The following is a 21,287-nucleotide window of genomic DNA, read 5'->3' as shown; positions in this document are numbered from 1 at the left end:
ATTATTAAGAACTAAATTAATTTATAAAAGCGCAAATTAACTCCCAATAACAATTAACGCACAATTAAGTATTAATTAAGCATAAAATTGTATATTTGGACATTAAATGCTAAAAATGCAAACGATGCCTATTTTTGTAATTTTTTTAATTTTTGTAAAACAAATTTAATTACTAAAAATTGTAGAATTAAATCCTATATGCAAAATGCGACATATTTTTGTATTTTTTATTAATTTAGCAAATAAACATGCACAGACAAATACAAATACTTATTCAAAATATCACAAAATTGCACACCAAAGAAAAATCATTTTATTTTTTGGATTTTTTGGGAGTAATTCTCATTTTGGGCAAAAACACATGTATGTTCAAAAGTGTCATCAATGCCAGATATATGACGACATGATACGAGTGCCACCCAATGAACTCAATGCAACAAGTTTACCCTAGCCTTTCTCCGCTTGGGATATGGATGTCATCGGACCAATCGAACCCGCTGCTTCAAATGGGCATAGGTTCATTCTAGTGGCCATAGACTACTTCACAAAATGGGTTGAAGTTACATCTTATAAAGCTGTAACTAATAAGGTTGTAGCAGATTTTATCCGGGACCACATTGTTTGTCGATTTAGAGTACCATAGTCAATCATTACCGACAATGCCGCCAATCTCAACAGCACTTTGATTAAATCCATGTGTGAAATATTCAAGATCAAGCATAGGAACTCCACAACATATAGGTCATAAATGAACGGAGACGTAGAAGCCACCAACAAGAACATCAAGAAGATATTGAGAAAAATGGTGGACAATCTTTTGCTTGTTTAGAGATGTGAGAATAAAAAGGTTGATTCTATAGATCCTAAAAAAAGTTATTACGGTACTAATATATTGTCTATTTTCGTCTTTTTGAGCCGAGGGTCTATAAAAAATAGCCCCTCTATTTCCTCGGGGTAGAGGTAAGGTATGTGTACACACTACCCTCCCCAGATCCCACTTGTGGAACTTTACTAGGTCGTTGTTGTTGTTGAGATTTGTCTAGTTGAAAAATAATTTTACTTGTATGATCGATTTAGAAAAGAATATTAAATTAAATTCTTTTGCTAATATGTGTCCCGGCCCAAAATTCCAACGAAGAGGTCGTTATGGCACTTAACATATGTTTGCTAGTCAAGCCAACATTATCTAAACAATTAAGCAATTTAACAATTTTAAAACACACAATAAATAGATATTAAGACCGAAATATCTCGAAATATATAATAAATTTATAAAAGTAGCTATCTAAACTAATCCCATAAACAGGTTTCACAAGTAGGGGTGTACATTTTTGGGGTTTTCAATTACCAAACTAAACCAATTGCCTCGAATTTTTTAAATCTATAAATCAAACCAAACCAACAAAAGTCGAATTTTTCAATCTCGATTTTTCTCGGGTTTTTCGACAAAATATAATCTTCATAGCATAATATATATATTTTGTACTCTAGTATTTCTTAGGTCCTAGTAGGATAAATTATATAAGATGTTACCTAATAAAATAATATAAAATAATGTGAGAAGAGTCATGATTATACTTAAATACTCTACAAATCGCATAAAATAAATATTTTATAATTAATAAGCCATGATAAAAATAAACATCATCTAAAACTACAATTCATGCTAAAATAAGTTCGACGAATAAGAACTAAGTATTAATTACATGACTAAATAATATTAAAAGTAAATTATGCATTTTCACTATCTAAACCAATATTGCAAAACTAAAAAAATAAATATCTATATCATTCCTAGTATTGGTTGAATTTTTTGTTAGCATTAATATTTATTTGATTTTGCTTTGGACTTTATTCAAGTTACTAACTTTTACAGGCTATTAAACTTATTAGATCATTCAAAAGTTCTAAGTCCAAGCTTGAAATAATACATTAAAAGAGATAACTATGAAAAAGTTTAAAAAATATTTATAAATTACATTACAACAACAACAACAACAACAACAACAACAACAACAACAACAACAACAACAACAACAACAACAACAACAACAACAACAACAACAACAACAACATCCCAGTATAATCCCACAAGTGGGGTTTGGGGAGGGTAGTATGTACGCAGACCTTACCCCTACTCTGAGGGGCAGAGAGGTTGTTTCCAGGACCCTCGGCTCAAGAGAGCAACAACAGACAATATATTAGTACTATCAATAGAGTCTTAATAAATAACATAAAATGCATAACATAGAATAACAAAATACAACAATATAAGAAATAATGGAAATACGAAAATGATGGAGAAAAGGATGTAAGGTATACTAATATCCAACAGATACAACCCTGCATCAGTAACTGATCAGTAGCGCCCTGAGACTAACTCCTAAATGGTTAATGTCACTCTAGTGCGCTGTAGTAATATTCACAAACTTCTCCCTAACCTACAACCTTAATGCTCGACCTCCACAATTCCCTGTCAAGGGTCATGTCCTCAGAAATCCTAAGTCGTGTTATGTCCTGCCTGATCACCTCCCCCCAATTCTTCTTAGGTCTCCCTCTACCTCTTCTCGTGCCCACCACAGCCAGTCACTCATACCTCATCACTGGAGCATCAGTTCTCCTCCTCTGAATATGTACGAACCATCTGAGTCTTGCTTCCCGCATCTTGTCCTCAATGGGGGCCATGCCCACCTTCTCTCGAATATCTTCATTCCTAATCTTATCCATTCTTGTACGCCCGCACATCCACCTCAACATCCTCATCTCTGCTACTTTCATCTTCTGGATGTGTGACTTTTTAACCGGCCAACACTCGGTCTCATACAACATAGCAGACCTAACCACTGCTCTATAAAACTTACCTTTTAGTAACGGTGACACTTTCTTTTCATACAAGACTCTCGTTGCTAACCTCCACTTCATCTACCCCACCCCTATACGATGTGTGACACCTTCATCGATCTCTCCGGTCCCCTGAATAACCGACCCAAGGTACTTGAAACTACCCCTCTTAGGGATGACTTGTGAGTCGAGCCTCACTTTCACTCCTGCTTCCGTCGGCTCGGACCCAAATTTGCACTCGAGGTATTCCGTCTTCGTCCTGCTTAGCCTGAAACTTTTAGACTCAAGGGCATGTCTCCAAACCTCTAGCCTCTCGTTGACGCCGTGTCGAGTCTCATCAATTAGGACTAATATCATCAGCAAATAGCATTCACCATGGCACCTCCCCTTTAATATGATGAGTCAGTGCATCCATCACCAGGGCAAATAGGAATGGGCTGAGCGCAGACCCTTGGTGCAACCCCGTAATAACTGGAAAGTGTTCAAAGTAGCCTCCTACTGTCCTAACCCGAGTCTTAGCTCCATCATACATGTCTTTAATCACCCTAATGTAGTCAACCGGGACCCCTTTAACCTCTATACATCTCCATAGGACCTCCCTAGGAACCCTGTCGTACTATTTCTCTAGATCGATAAACACCATGTGGAGATCCTTCTTCTTATCCCTGTATTGTTCCATCATCCTCCTAATAAGGTGGATAGCTTCTGTGGTAGATCGCCCCGGCATGAACCCGAACTGGTTATCTGAAATAGACATTGTCCTTCGCACTCTCATTTCTACCACTCTCTTTCAGACTTTCATGGTATGACTCAGTAATTTGATACCCCTATAGATTAATATTAAACTAATATTAAATGTATAAAATAATCTTAAAACTTGTATACATGTAATGTCGGGTTGGTTTGGTTTCGGTTTGACTTTTTTTAGTTAAAACCAAACCAAACCAATTATGGTCGGGTTTTTTTAACACCAAACCAAATCAAATTTCGAACCATAGTCGGGTGTTTTTCTCGGTTTGACTCTGATTATCGGTTTTGTACGGTTTGTCAATTTCCTTTGTACACCCCTAATCACAAGTACATGAGCTACTGAAATTTTACAAATAAAGTCTGAAATGAAATACAAACTGTCTGAATGGTAAGATAGATAAGAAGGGGACTTTAGGGTCTGCAGACGCCATGCAGTACTACCTCAAGTCTCCTGGAGGGAAGAGTTGAGCAATCATCATTGAAAGCCGTTCGGACCAATACCGAGACCTGCACAAGAAGTGCAGAAATGTAGTATGATTATAACCGACCATATGTACTACGTAAGTGCCGAACTATAACCTCAATGAAGCAGTGACGAGGTTATGAAAAGACACTTATTACAAACCTGTACGAGTATAAGCAGAAAAGTAATAACGAAATATATAGAGAAACAACAAACTACATGGTAACCCAAATATGAAAAAAATAACAGAGGGCCCTAGAATATCATCACTTCTTAGTCGGACCCCAGAGTATCATCACTTCTCAGTCTCACACCACAAGACGGTAGTGGAAACCAACAACCAAAATACACTATATCTCCGCGCATGGCCTCGCGCAAGGCGCGGCGCTAAGCCAATTTTTCAGATAGTTGGATCTTTTGCTTTTTGCTGAATATTTGGCCTACCGCGTCGCTGGCCTCATAGCGCCGCGCCATTTTTCCATTTTTTTTAACTTTTTGCATGCAGATTTGATCTTTGACCGTACCCCCGAACTCGATCTAGTTGAATTTTTTGAATTTCTACTCAGACTTCAAAGTTTCAAAATATCTGTTTTACCTCCAAAAATTCTCCTTTGCTCGGAATCAATTACTACACAATAAAACTGTCATAAGTATGAAATACTCATTTTCAAGCTCAAACACGCTTAAATTGCAGTAAATAGTAGATGAAGTGTAACTAAAAGATCGTGTTTTGGTAGTTGAAAGTTGCATTCATTTATCTTTTTTCCCTATCTATAATGTCAACCAAATTACCAAAGTCCTATCGATCTAGCTAACTATAAAATGACGTTGGCATAAACTTTGAGTGCGTCAACGGAATAAGTAATGCCATTGTTTTGCAAGTATTAAGGGCTCGTTTGGCCATAAAAAAGATTCCTTTCATCAAAATATTTTTTACTTTTTTTCGAAATCAATGTTTTGTAATGAAATTTTTGATTTTCACTTGAAAATGAATTTCGAAATTTTTCAAAATTTTCACTTCAGATTATTCACAAAAATTCAAACATATTTCAAAATTATATTCATGTCCAAATACCACTATAATATTCAGATATCATTTTCACTTGAAATTATTTTTCTTTTTTTTTTTCAAAATTTTATAATTCTTATGTCCAAACCCCACTAAATTATATGAAACTTGAAGGCAGCTGGCTATATGCCTTTCACGGTACTATACTAGTAATAATTGCACTATTTTATAACCTTCATCTCATGACGTCTAGCTCTGTGACTTGAGCATATCATATAAAGTAGTCATGAAATTAGCTGGCATTATTATTTACGTATTTTCTCAGCGCAAATTTCGCAGCTCAACCGTTGCTAGATAGTGCATTATTGATAGATCAACATTATGACGATGACAAACCAATTGTTGTGAACCTATAATTGTTCTATTTTCTTTCTTTTATATATTTGGAATATACTATGTCAAGTGGCTGTTGTGCTAAATTATTTAAACCAGCATTTGTTAATTGAGAAAAGGACGCTAAGATCCCCTTTTAAAGACTCATAACAAAAAAATCTCTCAACCTTTGAGGTAACTAATCTATTTTTAATTAATATAATTTATATATTCAGATGAATATATGTATTTAAATTGCTCTGTTTTTGTTGTATTTATCAGCTGGGAAAAAATATTCAGCATATTTTCTCTGAAGATTGCTATGTTTTTGGGGTGTTTTTCTGTTGAAAATTTTTTTTATAACTGAAAATACAATTTTTGTGTGTTATAATTGAGTTTGTTGAGTTATATTAGGAGTCTATTAAGTTAATTGATTCACTTTCCGTTTAAAAACAGTTGAATAAACCATGAATTGCGCTATTTACGTTACTGTATTCACAAATACATATCGTGAATACAATCGAATACAATAATCTGTCTAGCTATAATCCCTGTTTCACGCCGTGAATACAGTCGAATACAAAAATCTGTCTAGCTGTAATCCCCTGTTTCACGCCTAGAAATGCTACTGTATTCATGAATACAGTAGCTTAAATACATTAAATACACTCTGAAAAATCTGAAAATATAGCTATAGAAAGTAATATAGTAAATGGTAGCTACAACTAGCTAATAACTACTAAAACATAATGATTTCTGAAAGTTTCTCTTTAAAAAATAAAAATTTTGAACATATTGGATCCAAAAGATTTATCTCAGACTTCATAACAAAAGAAATGCTCCCTTTTAAAAGTATTACAGATTGTCTCTTTTGAAGATTTGGCCCAAGGTTATACCTGTCCCCCTCCTTTCTATGCCTTTGGCCTTAGGCTTTACCAAAGGTCCTGGCATGAATAAGATGCTCAATTATTCAAACAATAATTAGGTCAAGTAAAACAAGTAAGGCATATGAGACTTATCCTTCTATCTAAATATAGAACACATTGGCATTTGTATATACACTCTCATCTTGCATGTCTTCAAGAAAAGTGCTTTTCGGTTAAAAATAATTTAACTTAAATTTTTTATTTTACCATTAATTATAAGTTTTTATAACAATACCAATAATTCAAAATAGTCTTAAGCTATTCCGAATCAAGATCGACGATCGATGAAAACAAGAACACGTTGGTACCCTTCTTATTTTTGGTATACAATTTCAGGATCTTGATAGTAGAGTTCAAGCTAAGGCTGTACTGTGGACCGGTCTGGGCCCGGGACCGGCCCAGGACCGTGGGCCTAACGGGTCGGTTCAAGTGGGCATAGGCTTAAATGGTGCAAAAGCCCGTGACGGGCCGGTTCAACACAAATAGCCCGTGAGCCCGGGACCGTTAAGCCCGGGACCGGCAGGCGGGCCTGGGCCGGTTCAACCGGGCCCAACGGCTATTTTTAAAAAAAAAATTTAAAAAATGCCCAGCGGCTAGATTTTAAAATTTGACCGTTGGGCTTCAAAATTGGTCCGTTGGAGACTTTAAAAAATAGTCATTTGGCCCCCAAACTTTGCTTTAACCCCTAACTTTTTATAATTGCACTTTTTTCCAATTCTCAACTATAAATACCCCTCTATTCTTTTATTTTTACTCACAAATTCATCAATCTCTCTCTAATTTTCTTCTATAATTGCTTACTTTATTATTGCAATTTCGTAAAAAATGGTAAAGTTGATGAATTGAAGTATTCAAGTCTTCAAGTCTTCAACGATATTCAATTTTCAAGAAGTTGTTCGTCAATTCGTTAAACTCGTTCCAACTCTTAAGTTTTAATATTATAGTTTTGTTAGATTTATTTAGTATAATTATAATTAATATGACATTTTCTTTGAAAAATATTTTTGGTGGTAAGGGTAAGGGAAAATCTAAAATTGGTGAATCTAGTCGCCAAGCTGCTACTCTTCCCCCGGCTCCCCGACCCAGACCTGTTACCCGTCCTCCTCCACCTATTATTCTTGATAGTGATAACCCTTGTTTTCAATTTTTGATAGTCAATTTTGCCATGATGTTGCACCGGGTCAACAATTAAATGAAAAAGTTATGAATGTTCTTTATCCTAATGAAACTATCTTTGAAAATGATGAGGAAAATGATGATTTAAATGAAACGCAACCGGATTTAGATGATACACCTACTAGTCCTGTTAATAACCCAACTGATGCCTCGCCTGACCCTCATGTAGTAACCTCTACTTTTAATAGACAACCTTCTAAACGGCCCGAAACATCTCTTGTTTGGCATTTTTTTACTCAACTAAGAGAACAAATTAAGGCTAAGTGTAAAACTTGTGGGTCTTTGATGGCTCATAAAAGAACTGCGGGTCTAAAAGCCCTTAGTTCTTGGACGGGGTTCAGGGGTTCTCAAGGTGATAATATTGGTGATAGTGCACAACTAAATGAGCTTCAAGTTTATTTATCGCAGGGACTTGAATCAGAGAATCTCGACGGCTCCTTCATGTTTTGGAATGGTAGAAGGACAAACAAAAACACTATCTGGTTCTTTCAAGGATGACTCGAGATATTTTAAGTATTCAAGCTTCAACAGTGGCATCGGAAAGTGATTTCAGTCAAGCGAGACTTCAAATCGATGATCATAGAGCGTCTATAAGGGAGAGCTTGGAGAAATCAGTACTCTTCAGAGATTGGATCCGTTCAGAAAGAAGAAATTTTGGACTTGCAGAATCACAACCGGAGATAGAAGCTTATGAAGAAATGCTAGCGGAACTTGCGGAGGATGCTGCTTCGCCCGGAAGTGGTGATGAACAAGCTTCTTTTCCACCACCACCAACGGAAATTTCTCCGGACCTTGAAGGATTTATGAGATTTGTTAGAAATAATACATAGACTAATATGTAGCTTGTATTTTGGCACATCTTCCTTAGTTTTTTTTTTCCTTTTAATGGTGGTATTAGTACCTTGTTGTGCTCATTCCATTGGGGGGAGGAAGACTAAGAAAGATATTGTCATTTTTTGTTAATGCCGCAATAATAAAAATTATAAGACATTCCCTTGAATATTTCTTTGTAATTTATTTTGTGTTTAAATTTGATATAGTATATATATATATATTATATCTAATACATATAAACTATATATATATATATATATATATATATATATATATATATATATATATATATAGCGCTATCATAAATGTCATCGACGAATATTTTATATTGGTTCCAACCTCCTTATTTTTCTTAAAGACATAAGATAGAGATCTCTTCATTCGTATATTCAGGTGCCTGAATCTCTCATGAAATTTTATGAAGTGTTATGTCATGTGATCTTTTAGATCACTTGCCTCCTTATTATGATCATGTTGAAGCTATATATTATATAAGGCAATATATAATTATATATACACACAATACACCCTTATATATACATACTATATATATTTATATATATTTATATGGCTATATATAAGCAATTTATATTAGTATATACATATATAGTTTATAAGAAATTACCTTAGATTAAAAAAATTAGCCCGGAACGAAAAAGCCCATTAGGCCCGGCCCATTTAGCCGGGGACCATGTGGGCTTAGGACCACCGTGGGCCGGTTCCACCCATTGGGACCGTGAGGCCCGTGACCGTTTGGCCTGGGACCGCCAAAGCCCGACCCAACAAGGCCCGGGACCGTTTGGCCCCGCCCGTTTAGGATCGGGACCGGCCCAGAATACAGCATTAGTTCAAGTTGCCTTCTACAATTATTTTCCATTTATAATTGAAAAAATGCATAAGTAACCCCTGATCTATAGCCGAATTTCGAATTACATATTCTACTTTTGCGGGAGTTTTATTACCCCTAAATTATTTTAAAATAGAATAAATTCACCCTTGAAATACTACAACGGGAGGTGAACTACACGCCATATATAGACAAGTGTATATTTTATTAAAAAATTATTTTTCCTTTCTTTCCCTTATTTTCTTCTCTCTTTTCTCTTTTTCATTTAATCTCGTCACTACCAAACTAAACAATAAAGTTTCACCCAATGTTCTAATTTTTGGCCCCTATCTGTTCTTCTTCTTCTTTTTTTCGACTGCTAAGCCAGCTTGAGGCCTTTAAATGGCTATTGTGGTGATGGTGTTTTGGATGGTTTCTATCACCAATAATTGTGGGACATAAAAATGGTGGCTTTTATGATTAAGAGGCGAGTGATAGTGAATTATGTGACTATATGTGTGTCTTCTGGGTAGGAAAAGGCTTCATCCGGTTTGAAATTTCAAAAACTCCATTTTTTCCGGCATGATAAAAGATTTTTCGATGATAGACATTTTCAGATCTGAGTAGTTTTATGAAAGTGTGACTGTGTGTTTGAGAGGGAGAGGGAGAGAAAGAGAAAGAGAAAGAAACTTACTAACCAAAATAATTAAAGAAGAAGGCCATAAAAGTCGCCGTTGTATGTTATTGACGGAAATGGCGAAGTGGAGGGGAAGAAGGAAAAGACAACAAAAAAAAAAAAAGAAGAAGAAGAAAAAATGTAAGAAATTATACATCTCATTAAAAATGTAAAAAATCATTTGAAAAATCATTTTTTGTTTCTTTTCACTATCCTTGGGATGGGAGAGTCAAGTACACACGCTCTTTCACACACACAAATAATTCTACTTTAAAATAGTTTAGGGAATAATAAAATCCTTGCAAAAATAGGGTGTATAATTAGGAATTCGGTTATAGGTCCGGAGGTACTCATCCATTTTTCCTTTAAAATTTGAATATTAAAAAAGTAATATAATAAAAACTCAACTCTATTATATAGGCTTTAAAGACCTGCTTGTGTATAAAAAACGTTTCCACGGCCGGAGGGGGTGCATATTAGTTAATTCACATCAACTTGAGAGTTGAGATATATAATCTCTTCCATATCATCCTCACTCAATATATACAGAGAGCTATCGTAAATTAAGATGTCAAGGTTATAAGAAAGTAGTTAGTATACATCGTATTCATTTTGTTGCATATATCCATCCAAGTAAAGATAATTAAATGGAACATATCTTGGTGAAATCTCTGTTGGAGAAATTGTTGAAGCTGTCACGTGAAGATGCGAATTTGATCGCAGGTGCAGAGACTGAATTTCGACTTCTCCGCGAACTAGTTGAACTAGTTAACGCCTGCCTTATCGAAGTTGCAGAAATGAGAAGGACGCATCAATTGAGAGAAGATTTGAGCATGCGCATTATAACTGCAGTATATAGATGTGAGGACGGCATTGATAACTTCCTGGTTCACCAACTGAAAAATAAATGGCCAAAATTCGTAGATTCTGACCGCGGGAGAAGAATAATCGAGAATCTTTTGGTAAAGATCGATGGCCTCCTTGACACGATGATGCCACAATCTTCCGCCAGAGCACAATCTCTTCCGTCCAGCCAAAAATATATTCTGATTTCAAATACCCTGCGTGATGTCAAGCCTACCAAGGTGCTTGAGCGTTGGATGATTGAGATTAAGCAATCTAACCCTTTCCATTACGTTCCAAGAGAGATGGAGGTAAGCCCTCAAACCTAACCCAATATAATGATCCATCTTGCAAAATTACTTTTTGAGCCCGTTTGGATTGACGGATGGTAAATAGCTTAAAGTGCTCAAACTAATTTTTAAAATAAATATTTATGTGTTTGGATAAAAGCTGATAATAAGTCGTTAATTTTTTTTCAAAAGATTATAAATTTTTTTTTAAAAAGAAAATTGTAAAGAAAAGAATTTACAACGAATATGGAATGAAGTGAAAGTCATGAAATTAATTTTGGGAAAGTATTTTGTGAATTCGAAAATATTATTAAGGATAAACTAGTAAAAGTATTTGTCAAACTAGAAGTGTTTATAAGCAAACTGAAAGCTATAAGTTGGAGGTGACCAACTCATGACTTATGGTTGATTTTAGCTTAGAACCACTTGACTTATAAGTATTTTAAATATTTACTAAACGCATATATAAGCAAAAGGTGAGCTTAGTCATGCCCTCCCATAGACGCTGTTTTTTGCCCTCCCCATTGAATTAGCTCTCCCAAGAGAAATTAGTTAAAAGCTAGTGGTGGCAAAATGATTAAAAGAAATAGTTATTCACTCATATTATTTATTAAAAATGGATTGGATAATGAGCCTTTTAAAAACGGATCAAATATGGATAAGAATCATATTATCCACTTAGAAAATGGATAACCAATGGACAACTAATGAGTTTAACTTATATATTTTTAAAGCCTCAAATTGGGGGTTTCTAAAATTTGTAAGACTAGGAATTCTCACAAAAGTGATCACACTGAAAAAGCCATGGATAATATGAATATCTATTTTATCCGCCAGTTAACCCATTTTTTATTTGTATTTGACCCAACCTGCCTGTTTACCACCCCTATTTACGGCTATCAAATAGGAGTGAGACAGGCAGTAGTTTACTCTCTCTACATTGTGGAATTGAAGTAGTAAGATCATTGATTTTTTGTTGATTAGTAGTAGATATAGCCTCCATTTCCAATCAGGAGGTTGTGAGTTCGAGTCTCCTCAAGAGCAAGGTGAGAAGTTTTTGGAGGGAAGGATATCGGGGGTCTATTTGGAAATAGCCTCTCTACCCTAGGGTAGGGGTAATGTTTGCGTACACACTACCCTCTCCAGGCCCCACTAAATGAGATTATACTAGGTTGTTGTTGTAGTAATAGGTACAACTTGAAGAGGCTCGTGAGATTTTGGCTCACTTTTGTAACTAAATATGGCTTTAACCGATCAAATTTAATTACTCGTTTCCAAATCTACCCTAGCTCCATAAATGATTCTCAAAGCATGTTTGGAAAGTCATCTAAAAAAATTAAATTTTATGTGTGATTGGATGTAACTACACACAAATTCATATAGACATATAATAGTGTAGCAAATTAAGCTTCTCTTCTAGCTGGAGTAACATTCATTAAATTATTAGATGAAATTGTGTCTTACATAATTATTCAATTATTATTATATTTTACAGATAAACATTTATTTTAAATACCTCATAATAAATAATATTTATATTTTTAATTTGCATATATGTTTGTGACGTTAAAAAGTTATTCAATTATTATATTTGTACAACCAAACATGATAGTGAAAATTGTATTGTAATTACTTTCTGACATGCAAACATGTCATTGTAATTAATATACTATGTAATTATCAAATTATGTAATTACTACTTAATAATTACACAACCATGTAATTACACATGATTTTCTGAATATACCCTAAAAGTTTCTCAAGAGTGGTTTATCCTTTTAAAGAGAGACAAAGGGTTAAGAAATGGAATAACCCCTAAAATTTAAGCTATTAAATAGCTTTCTTAATAAATGCATGATTAATGTGAATGTCATCATTATGTACTAATTTCGACCGATTCGGCTGGAAATCAGCCCAAAATCTGGGTAAATTTAGCATAATTCAGTTATTTTTTTAGTTACATCATGTTATGAAAGAAACACTCATATTTCTAGGTATAAGAATTCTTTCTTAGATTAAATTGGAAGAAAGTAAGGTAATAAGTTATGAGATCATGGAAAACATTGGTTAATGAATGAGTTCGTGTGTAAATAGTAGTAAAAAAATAAGAGAGTAGTTACAAAAAGAATTGTGGTTGTTGTGAGTTAGTGGGACTTATGGCCACTTCTCAAGATCATGGATCATGGCATAACATGTCACAACCTCATTTTGCCTCTGTAGGATGTCGTGATGACACGTAGTCACTAATATTAGGTATGCCTAATACTTACTGAATTAAATGACAAAATTTAACCATAAACAATTATTAAGCATGAAATTGAAATTTCTACGGTAAGCCAATACTTTCCAGTGCGGTACAATACCCAAAATCGGTAGTACAAGTCATAAGCTCTACTCAGTTTACTAGAAAAATCTTCTATGTACAACTGTTCCGGAATAAAAATAGGCAGTACAAGTACAATATCAAAAGGTGACTCTGAGGCCTGCGAACGCGACGGTAGGTATACCTTGAGTCTCCGTAGCAGAACCCGAACAACTAACTAGGTATCAACTAACTCCGAAGCACCTGGATCTGCACAAAAATGTGCAGAAACCATAACATCACTACACCATAGTGGTACCCAATAAGTATCAAGACTAACCTCGGTGGAGTAGTGACGTAGGACAGTGAAGATACCTACTAAACTAAACAACTTGTACAAGTATGAATGTGCACTAACATGAAACAATGTTAATATAAATCTAAGCATAGTAAAGATAACAAAAACAATACTCGTAATAGAATGCTAGAAACAACAATTAGCAATATGGAACAAATAGGTAGAAATGTCGTGGAGTAAGCTGAACATAGTTCAAGTCCAGTGAGACCAAGTAATTTAAATAAGTAACAACTCAATAAAAGCAACTGCTTTCACACAAGATTTGTTCAAGGACTTTCCTTAGGTACTTCACCTCATAGTCAGATTTCACGGGTTCCAATTTATGAATCCTAATTATTTGGTATCTTGTGCCCACATTACAACTTATAATCGCACAGACGACTCACGTGCCAAGGGAATGATTATCTCATACCCGCACAGACAACTCAGGTGCCAACAATAATAATGACCTTTGACCGCTCGGACAACTCACATGCCAATAGAATAACTCTCACACAAAAGGCAAATAAACGAAAGTACATGGAAATGGTTCGTAACATAAGGATTCATCTCCTTAAACCGATATGAGTGATTAATTATGCGTATGCTTGTGCAAGTCTTCTATCATAACTCAAGTCAACGAGTAAGAGTAGATACAATGAATGGCATTTAGGGAACAGTCACCACAAAATATGCAATGTATAACTCACACAAGGTGTGCACACTACTGCACAAATATCGTCAATAACAATGTTCTTAGGCCATCAAAAGTCATCACAAATCATTCCCCGACATAGACCATCTTGTCTCGCCACGTACGCAACAATAAAGTAAATGCTTGCCTTGTCTCGCCGCACGCACATAATAATATTCTCACCTTGTCTCCCCATATGGGCAAACCCACATATATAGCCCATCTTGTCACGCCGCATGTGCAAATATCAATAATAACAATTACACTGACAACTCACGTGCGAACACCCCGACAAGCCTCTAAACAATACCATGTGTGCCAATAACAAAACAACACCATATAGTATCTTTCACCACATGTGCCCATATGCCACAACTTTTCCTTATAATAATTCCAATACCACAACTACGCATAGCCATCAGCACAACATCACTTAGTACAACAATAACAACAATAATAACATGAGAGTACGATAAATAAATCAACATAAGAACTACAGAACACAAAAAACGGAAGAACGAACTCACAATGAAAGACACAACAGGTAATAATAGTTTCAACAAGAATAGCTCAACAAGGGGAGAGATAATGTATAACAATGATTCCACATAAGTACAACTCGACCATAAGAGAAATAACATAAATCAAAGATTTCAAATAAGGATAAGTCAACAATGAAAGGGGTAACAAAGCCTCAATTAAGGTTAAGAAACTACGGGAAAGAAAACAATAACATCATTTAAGGTTAAGCAATTACGGAAAAGAAAACATGGCAATAAAAGAGGCGACAACTGCAATTAAGGCACATAAGAGTTTATTGGCAACAAGGATAGAACATGAGACAATCAGTTCCAAATAAGACACGTATGGGAGAATTTAGTAAATGGAGGATTTAACATGATAAGACAACTTCATTTTTAATGAACATAAGAACCTACGAGCCCTAATCGATCAAATTTCCATAAATAAACCCGAGTACATACTCGTCACCTCGCGTACACGACCTTCACATGACACAACTAGCACAAATGACTCAAATCCTAACGGGTAGTTCCCCCTCCCTCCTACAAAGTTAGGCAAGGTACTTACCTCAAAGAAGCTAGACCAATATTCTAAAATGATTTTTTTGTGTGAAATAACCTCCGGACGACTCAAATCTAGCCAAAATAACTCCATCTCATGAATAAAAACCATAGGAAACAAATCCGAATAATAAAACTTCAATCTTTAATAAAAACTAAAAGGTCAACCCAAAAAGTTAACTCTGGGCCCATACCTCGGAACCTAATAAAATTTATAAAATTCGAATATCCATTCCGATACGAGTCTAACCATACCAAATTTATCCAATTCCAACATCAATTCGTCCTTTAAATCATCATTTTACATTTTGAAAGTTTTCACAAATTTTTTATTTTTTCCCAACTCAAACCACTAATTTAATGATAATCATGAAATAAAACCAAATCCAGGTAAAGAACACTTACCCCAATCCAACACGTGAAGAACCCCATAAAAATCGCTCAACTCCGAGGTCTACAACTCAAGATATGATAAAAATAGCCAAACCCTCGAAATAAAGTACTTTATATTTGTGCCCAGGTAACATGCATCGCAATCGTGGAAAAGACCACAAAAGACCAAATGCGCGAACACAAAAAGACCAAATGCGAAGAAGTAACACTCACACGGACGCGATCGCGGACAAAACCATGCAAACACGAAGAAGGAAAAAGGACCAGTCACCAAACAGCCTTCGCAATCGGAGAGAAGAACATCAGACACCACCAATCAACATTCCAAAATAGGAGTAAATGGCTTGTAGCTCATCCAGAACACACCCGAGGCCCCCGGGACACCGTCGAAACATACCAACAAGCTCTACAACATAACGTGGATCTGCTCGAGGTCTCAAATTACATCAAACAACATCAAAGCCATGAATTGCACCACAAATCGAACTTGATGAACTTATGCACTTTCAAATTCTACAATTCGTGCCGAAACATATCAAATCAACCCGGAATGATGTCAAATTTTGCATGCAACTTTTAAATAACACAATAGAGCTACAACTACTCCGAAATCGAAATCCGAACCCGATATTAATAAAGTCAACTCTTGGTCAAACTTCTCAACCATCCAAACCTTCAACTTTTTAATTTTCGCCAAATTGCATCAAATCATCCTACGGACCTCCAAATCAAAATACGGACACATGCCTAAGTCCAAAATCACCACGCGAAGCTATTAGAATCATCAAAATACCATTTCGGAGTCGTCTACACAAAAGTCAAAACTTCAGTCAATTTTTACCGCTTAAGCTTCTAAAACAAGAATCCTTCTTCCAACTTAATCCCGAATCATACGAAAATCGAACCCGGCCTCACACGCAAGTCATAATACATAACACGAAGTTGCTCGAGATCTTAAACCACCGAATGGGACGCTAATTCTCAAAATGACAGCCCAAATCGTTACATAATATAATTTAATATTAAAATACTAAAATATGCCAATATTCTCCCACTCATTTTACAATAAGATATCAGAACAAACAATGGTTATGGAGAGGCTTTAGTGAATAAATAAACGTTCTTTAATGTTTCGGCTTGTGACACATAACTTCGATGTGATTTTAAATGTTACACAAAACTCCCTTCTTTCGATCTGTATGTAAGTTAACTATATTGTAAGGACTAGTAAAAAGAGAAAACCTGCTCCTTTATGTGCTAGTGATATAGGTTCTTAACTATTCTATCTTATTAGTATATTCTTATCATTGGATGCATGTACTTAATTCATTCAAATTATTAAAATAAATTTTCCTTAACTTGTAAGATGATAAATAAAAAGAGAATTGTTGTTACGTGTTGTTTCATAATGTATCGTATTATACTATATTGTTTAATGAATACAACGTTTGGATAGATTGTATTGTTTGTCCTCGTTTCATGATGTCATGATGTCACGGCACCAACAATATGAAAAATAAACTTGCAACATTACTAAGAGAAAATAGGACACATAGTAGAATTATTGTATAAAAAAGTGGGGTAAAGGATAAAATATGATTATTTAATAATAAGGAAGAGCAAGATGAGAGAAAAAAGCAAGACAATGAAGCCACCACACCAAATCGATTGTTCCATAAAGTGACATTTTTCATTGTTGCGTAACAACGGATTTAACGATACGATACAATAAAATTAAGTAACAATCAAAACAAATATTGTATCTAAAGTAATAGAATACAATACAATAGGTAATAACCATCCAAACAAGCTGGAGTTCAATTTGCAACTCAAACATAGTCCAAAGGCCTGCTTGGGACTTCTCTTCTTAGTTCTAATTCAAAATTAATAAAGAAGATCATTCCCTCTGATTTTAATCGTATCCTATCTGTTTAATCTTTAAAGGGTCCTGAGTCAGAGGATGACGAAGTGATCGGCTTTGATGAGGAAGCAGAAGTAGTGATCAAACGACTTCTTGGAGGATCAGGCGGCTATCATGATGTAATTGTTCCTATTGTGGGTGTGGTTGGACAGGGCAAAAGCACACTGGCAAGAAAAATATATCATGATACTCGAATGTCGCATGAATTTTTCAGCTGCTATTGGATTACCGTCGGCCATTTAGGTAAGGTGAAGGATATTTGTCTTTCTTTTCTCAAAGGGCTGATCACCACAAGACGCTGGGAACAATATGAAGATATGAATGAAAATGAATTAGAGAAGATAATACTTGGTATTTTGGAAGAAGAAAGTAGACGTCTCATTGTCTTGGACGATGTGCGGACCACTGATGTTGTTGATTTCTTCAGAAGGATTTTTGGAAAAGATGGGAAAGGTCACCGTATCCTGATGACCACTCGCCATGTGGCTATTTCTCAATATGCCAATTCACATCCTCATTATCTGAAATTTCTGACTCCAGACGAAAGTTTTGAGTTGTTAAAAATGAAAGTTTTCGGCCGGAGAAGTTGTCCTGATGAGTTAATCGAACTTGGAAAAAGAATGGCAAAAAAATGTAGAGGAATACCGATTTTGGTAGTGATAATTGCAGGAGCATTAAGAGGTTGGAGGAGCCAAATAGAATGGCAAATATTCGAGGAAAATATGGTGGGACCTGAGATGAATGACGATGACAGTACAACCATGTATAAATTTCTAAACCTGATTTACGATCATTTGACTGAGGAAATGAAGTTGCGCTTCTTGTATTTCAACATCTTTCCGCGAGGATTTGATATCCCAGCTTGGAAATTGATCCGCTTATGGATTGCTGAGTGCTTAATAGAGTACAACCCATCGTCATCGCTTGAGGAGAGAGCAGAAAAATGTTTGAAAAGCCTCGTCGATAGGAATCTAGTAATGGTGATCCAAAAAAGCTCTTGTGGTCATATAAAAACATGTCGTGTTCATGACCTTTGGCACGACTTTTGCAAAGAGGAGGCCAAAAGATGGTCTTTTCAACAAGTATCTGAAGATATTGGCAGTAGAATACCAGAGACTACTCGTCAATTGTGTGTTCAATCCTCTGTTCTGAATGATTTTCTCTCCAGAAAGCCATTTGGAGAGCATCTTAGATCTTTTTACTGTTTTACCTCAAAACAAAGTCAAGTGAGGAGGTCGCTAAGTGACATCAAACACATCACCAAAGCCTTTCCATTGCTTAGGGTTTTGGACTTTGACTCCGGCCATCTTGTTTTCTCCAAAGAGTTTCTCCAATTATTTCTATTGAGATATATTGCTATCTCAGGTGACTTCAAGGTTATTCCTGAACCCTTGGGTAAATTCTTATATTTACAAACTCTTATACTTAATACATCAAATTCCACCCTTGAGATAAAAGCAAACATATGGAAGTTGTTGCGGTTGAGGCATCTTCACACCAACGTCCCTGCAGAATTGCCGCCACCTCCTATCCCAACAGGTGAACCTTCTTGCCTACAAACTCTTTCTCTGATTACACCGAAAAGTTGCACGAAAGATGTCTTTGCAAAAGCTTGTAATCTAAAAAAGTTGGGTATCCGAGGGAATATGGAGGCTTTCCTTGAAACTAGCAAGGGTGGATGGCGAAATCTTGGAGAGCTAAAGTGCCTGGAACGTTTGATGATATACAATGATGGTTCTAATTACTCGAGTAAACCTCATCTTCCTCCATCATTCTTCAAGATTCGACGCACACTGAAGAAGTTAACTCTGTCTAAGACGATGTTTGATTGGAGCGAGGCAGATATATTGGGGCAGTTGGAATGCCTCGAGGTCCTGAAATTGAAAGAAAATGCATTCAAGGGGATGTCCTGGGAAGTGGAGCGAGGTGCTTTTAATAACCTCCAGGTCTTATGGATTGAAGGGGCAGACTTGAAAAATTGGGAGGCTTCAGAATATCATTTCCCAAAACTTAGGCACCTTGTTCTTAAATTTTGTGAAAATCTTCAAGCAGTGCCATATGAGCTGGCTGATGTTCCTAGCTTTGAAGAGATGAAGCTGGAGAACACAAGAAAAGCAGCTGAGTCAGCGAGAGAAATACAGCGCAGGAAACTCATGAAAAGCATCAAATTCAAGCTCACGTTATCGCCCCCTGATACTGAATAGATGGTCACATCCAGTTGAAAGGTTAGTAGAATTTATTTTTTCATATTAAAATGATTTTCAATATATATTCATGTCCAGCTACTGCCACTGTATTAGATATACCTTTGAGACTGTATCATGCAGTTGAAAGGTTAGTAGAATTTATTTTTTTCCTATTAAAATGACTTTCAGTATTCATGTCCAGCTACTGCCATTGTTATTAGATATACCTTTGAGACTGTACCATTATAATTAAGGTTGTTTCTTCCATGATCTATTGTTTTACTGATATATTGTCTCTTTTCGTCTTCTTGAGCATAGGGTATATCGGAAACAACCTCTCTACTCCCTCGGGTAGTGATAAGGTTTGCGTACATACTACTTACCATCCCCAAACCCCACTAGTGGGATGTTGTTGTTTCTTCCATGATTATTTCATTCTTCAGAGTCAATATATAAAGGTTTGAGTGTCCTTTGCATCAATAATATGCCTACATGATTATTCCTTCTTTTAATGTATGTTGACTTATATTGCACTATAGTAGATGGAATATTGTGAATGATTTAGTGGTTCTTTCCGCACAACTTTCTCTCTATTTGTTTTATTTATAATTTTCCTCCTTTCTGCAGGAGAGATCGAGGTATGATGATGCTGGGAGCTAGGATCATGGACAAATAGAGTACTCTTTGATATTGTTGAAAGACATGTTATTCCGTTTTTTTTCTTGCTTTGACATAAAAGACATGTCATTCCAACTAGATAAACTATTATACAAGCAGGGGCGGATTTAGCCGAACCCCCTTCGTCGAAAAATTATACTGTATATATAAGCCAAAATCTGTTTCTTATCTCTATATATTAAGTTTTGAATCCCCTTGACACAACCCAAAAATATAGCTTAGTGATCAATAGATCATAGGTTCAATTCCCATTAGTTATAATCCTTTCTAACTTTTTTCTTTTTGAACTGCTTAGCTGAGATCCTCCTTCCGCCACTGTATACAAGTCTTGTTTGTTTCTCATTATTTTGAATGGACAGTTTCAGTCAAGTCTATCTAGTCCCTCGATACAACTGTTATGCTTATCACTACTATATAATATTCAGTAATAACTATGACATTGTTATTTCCTTAAAATGGAGCTTCTAAAAGTAGCTAGTTTTACGAGTCAAAACTACCATAAAAAGGAAATTGCATGTTCTTTAAACAAAAGCGTATAGGATCATCTATTAGGGCTTGTTTGGAAAGTCACCTGTAATTACATTTGGGTGTAATTGAGAGTGTGTAATTACACTATGTAATTCTCAAGGGGAGCTAAGATATTTTTTTAATCTTTTTTTTTAATTTACTTTTTATTTCTATTCTTTTT

At 35.4% G+C, this 21,287-nt stretch overlaps 1 protein-coding gene across 3 annotated transcripts; it reads left to right on the top strand.

The window, feature by feature from the left end:
• The first annotated feature begins 10,322 nt into the window (after nucleotides 1-10,322).
• LOC107802382 (putative late blight resistance protein homolog R1A-3) lies at nucleotides 10,323-20,968 on the top strand. 3 transcript variants are annotated; one of them, XR_001651814.2, is made up of 4 exons: nucleotides 10,323-11,027; nucleotides 17,759-19,960; nucleotides 20,240-20,283; nucleotides 20,549-20,968. XR_001651814.2 is itself a non-coding variant. In XM_016625868.2 (3 exons), the coding sequence occupies exons 1-2, from the start codon at nucleotides 10,521-10,523 to the stop codon at nucleotides 19,937-19,939; spliced, it is 2,688 nt and encodes an 895-aa protein (XP_016481354.1). In that variant the 5' UTR covers nucleotides 10,323-10,520; the 3' UTR covers nucleotides 19,940-19,960; nucleotides 20,549-20,968. The 3 variants fall into 3 exon arrangements, 1 of the variants encoding a protein (XP_016481354.1); XR_012700347.1 differs by having other exon boundaries at nucleotides 20,240-20,379; XM_016625868.2 differs by lacking the exon at nucleotides 20,240-20,283.
• Nucleotides 20,969-21,287: the final 319 nt, after the last annotated feature.

The sequence above is a fragment of the Nicotiana tabacum genome, chromosome 16, assembly GCF_000715075.1.
Source record: "Nicotiana tabacum cultivar K326 chromosome 16, ASM71507v2, whole genome shotgun sequence".
Lineage (NCBI taxonomy): Eukaryota > Viridiplantae > Streptophyta > Magnoliopsida > Solanales > Solanaceae > Nicotiana > Nicotiana tabacum.
Note: the sequence above shows the minus strand (reverse complement) of the source record. Positions and strands in the feature narration are given on the sequence as shown.

Excerpts from the sequence above, each read along its gene's own strand:
- LOC107802382 (XM_016625868.2), top strand. The coding sequence starts at position 10,521 with ATGGAACATATCTTGGTGAAATCTCTGTTGGAGAAATTGTTGAAGCTG. Across the intron at positions 11,028-17,758 it reads ACGTTCCAAGAGAGATGGAG|GGTCCTGAGTCAGAGGATGA; the intron begins GTAAGCCCTCAA and ends TAATCTTTAAAG.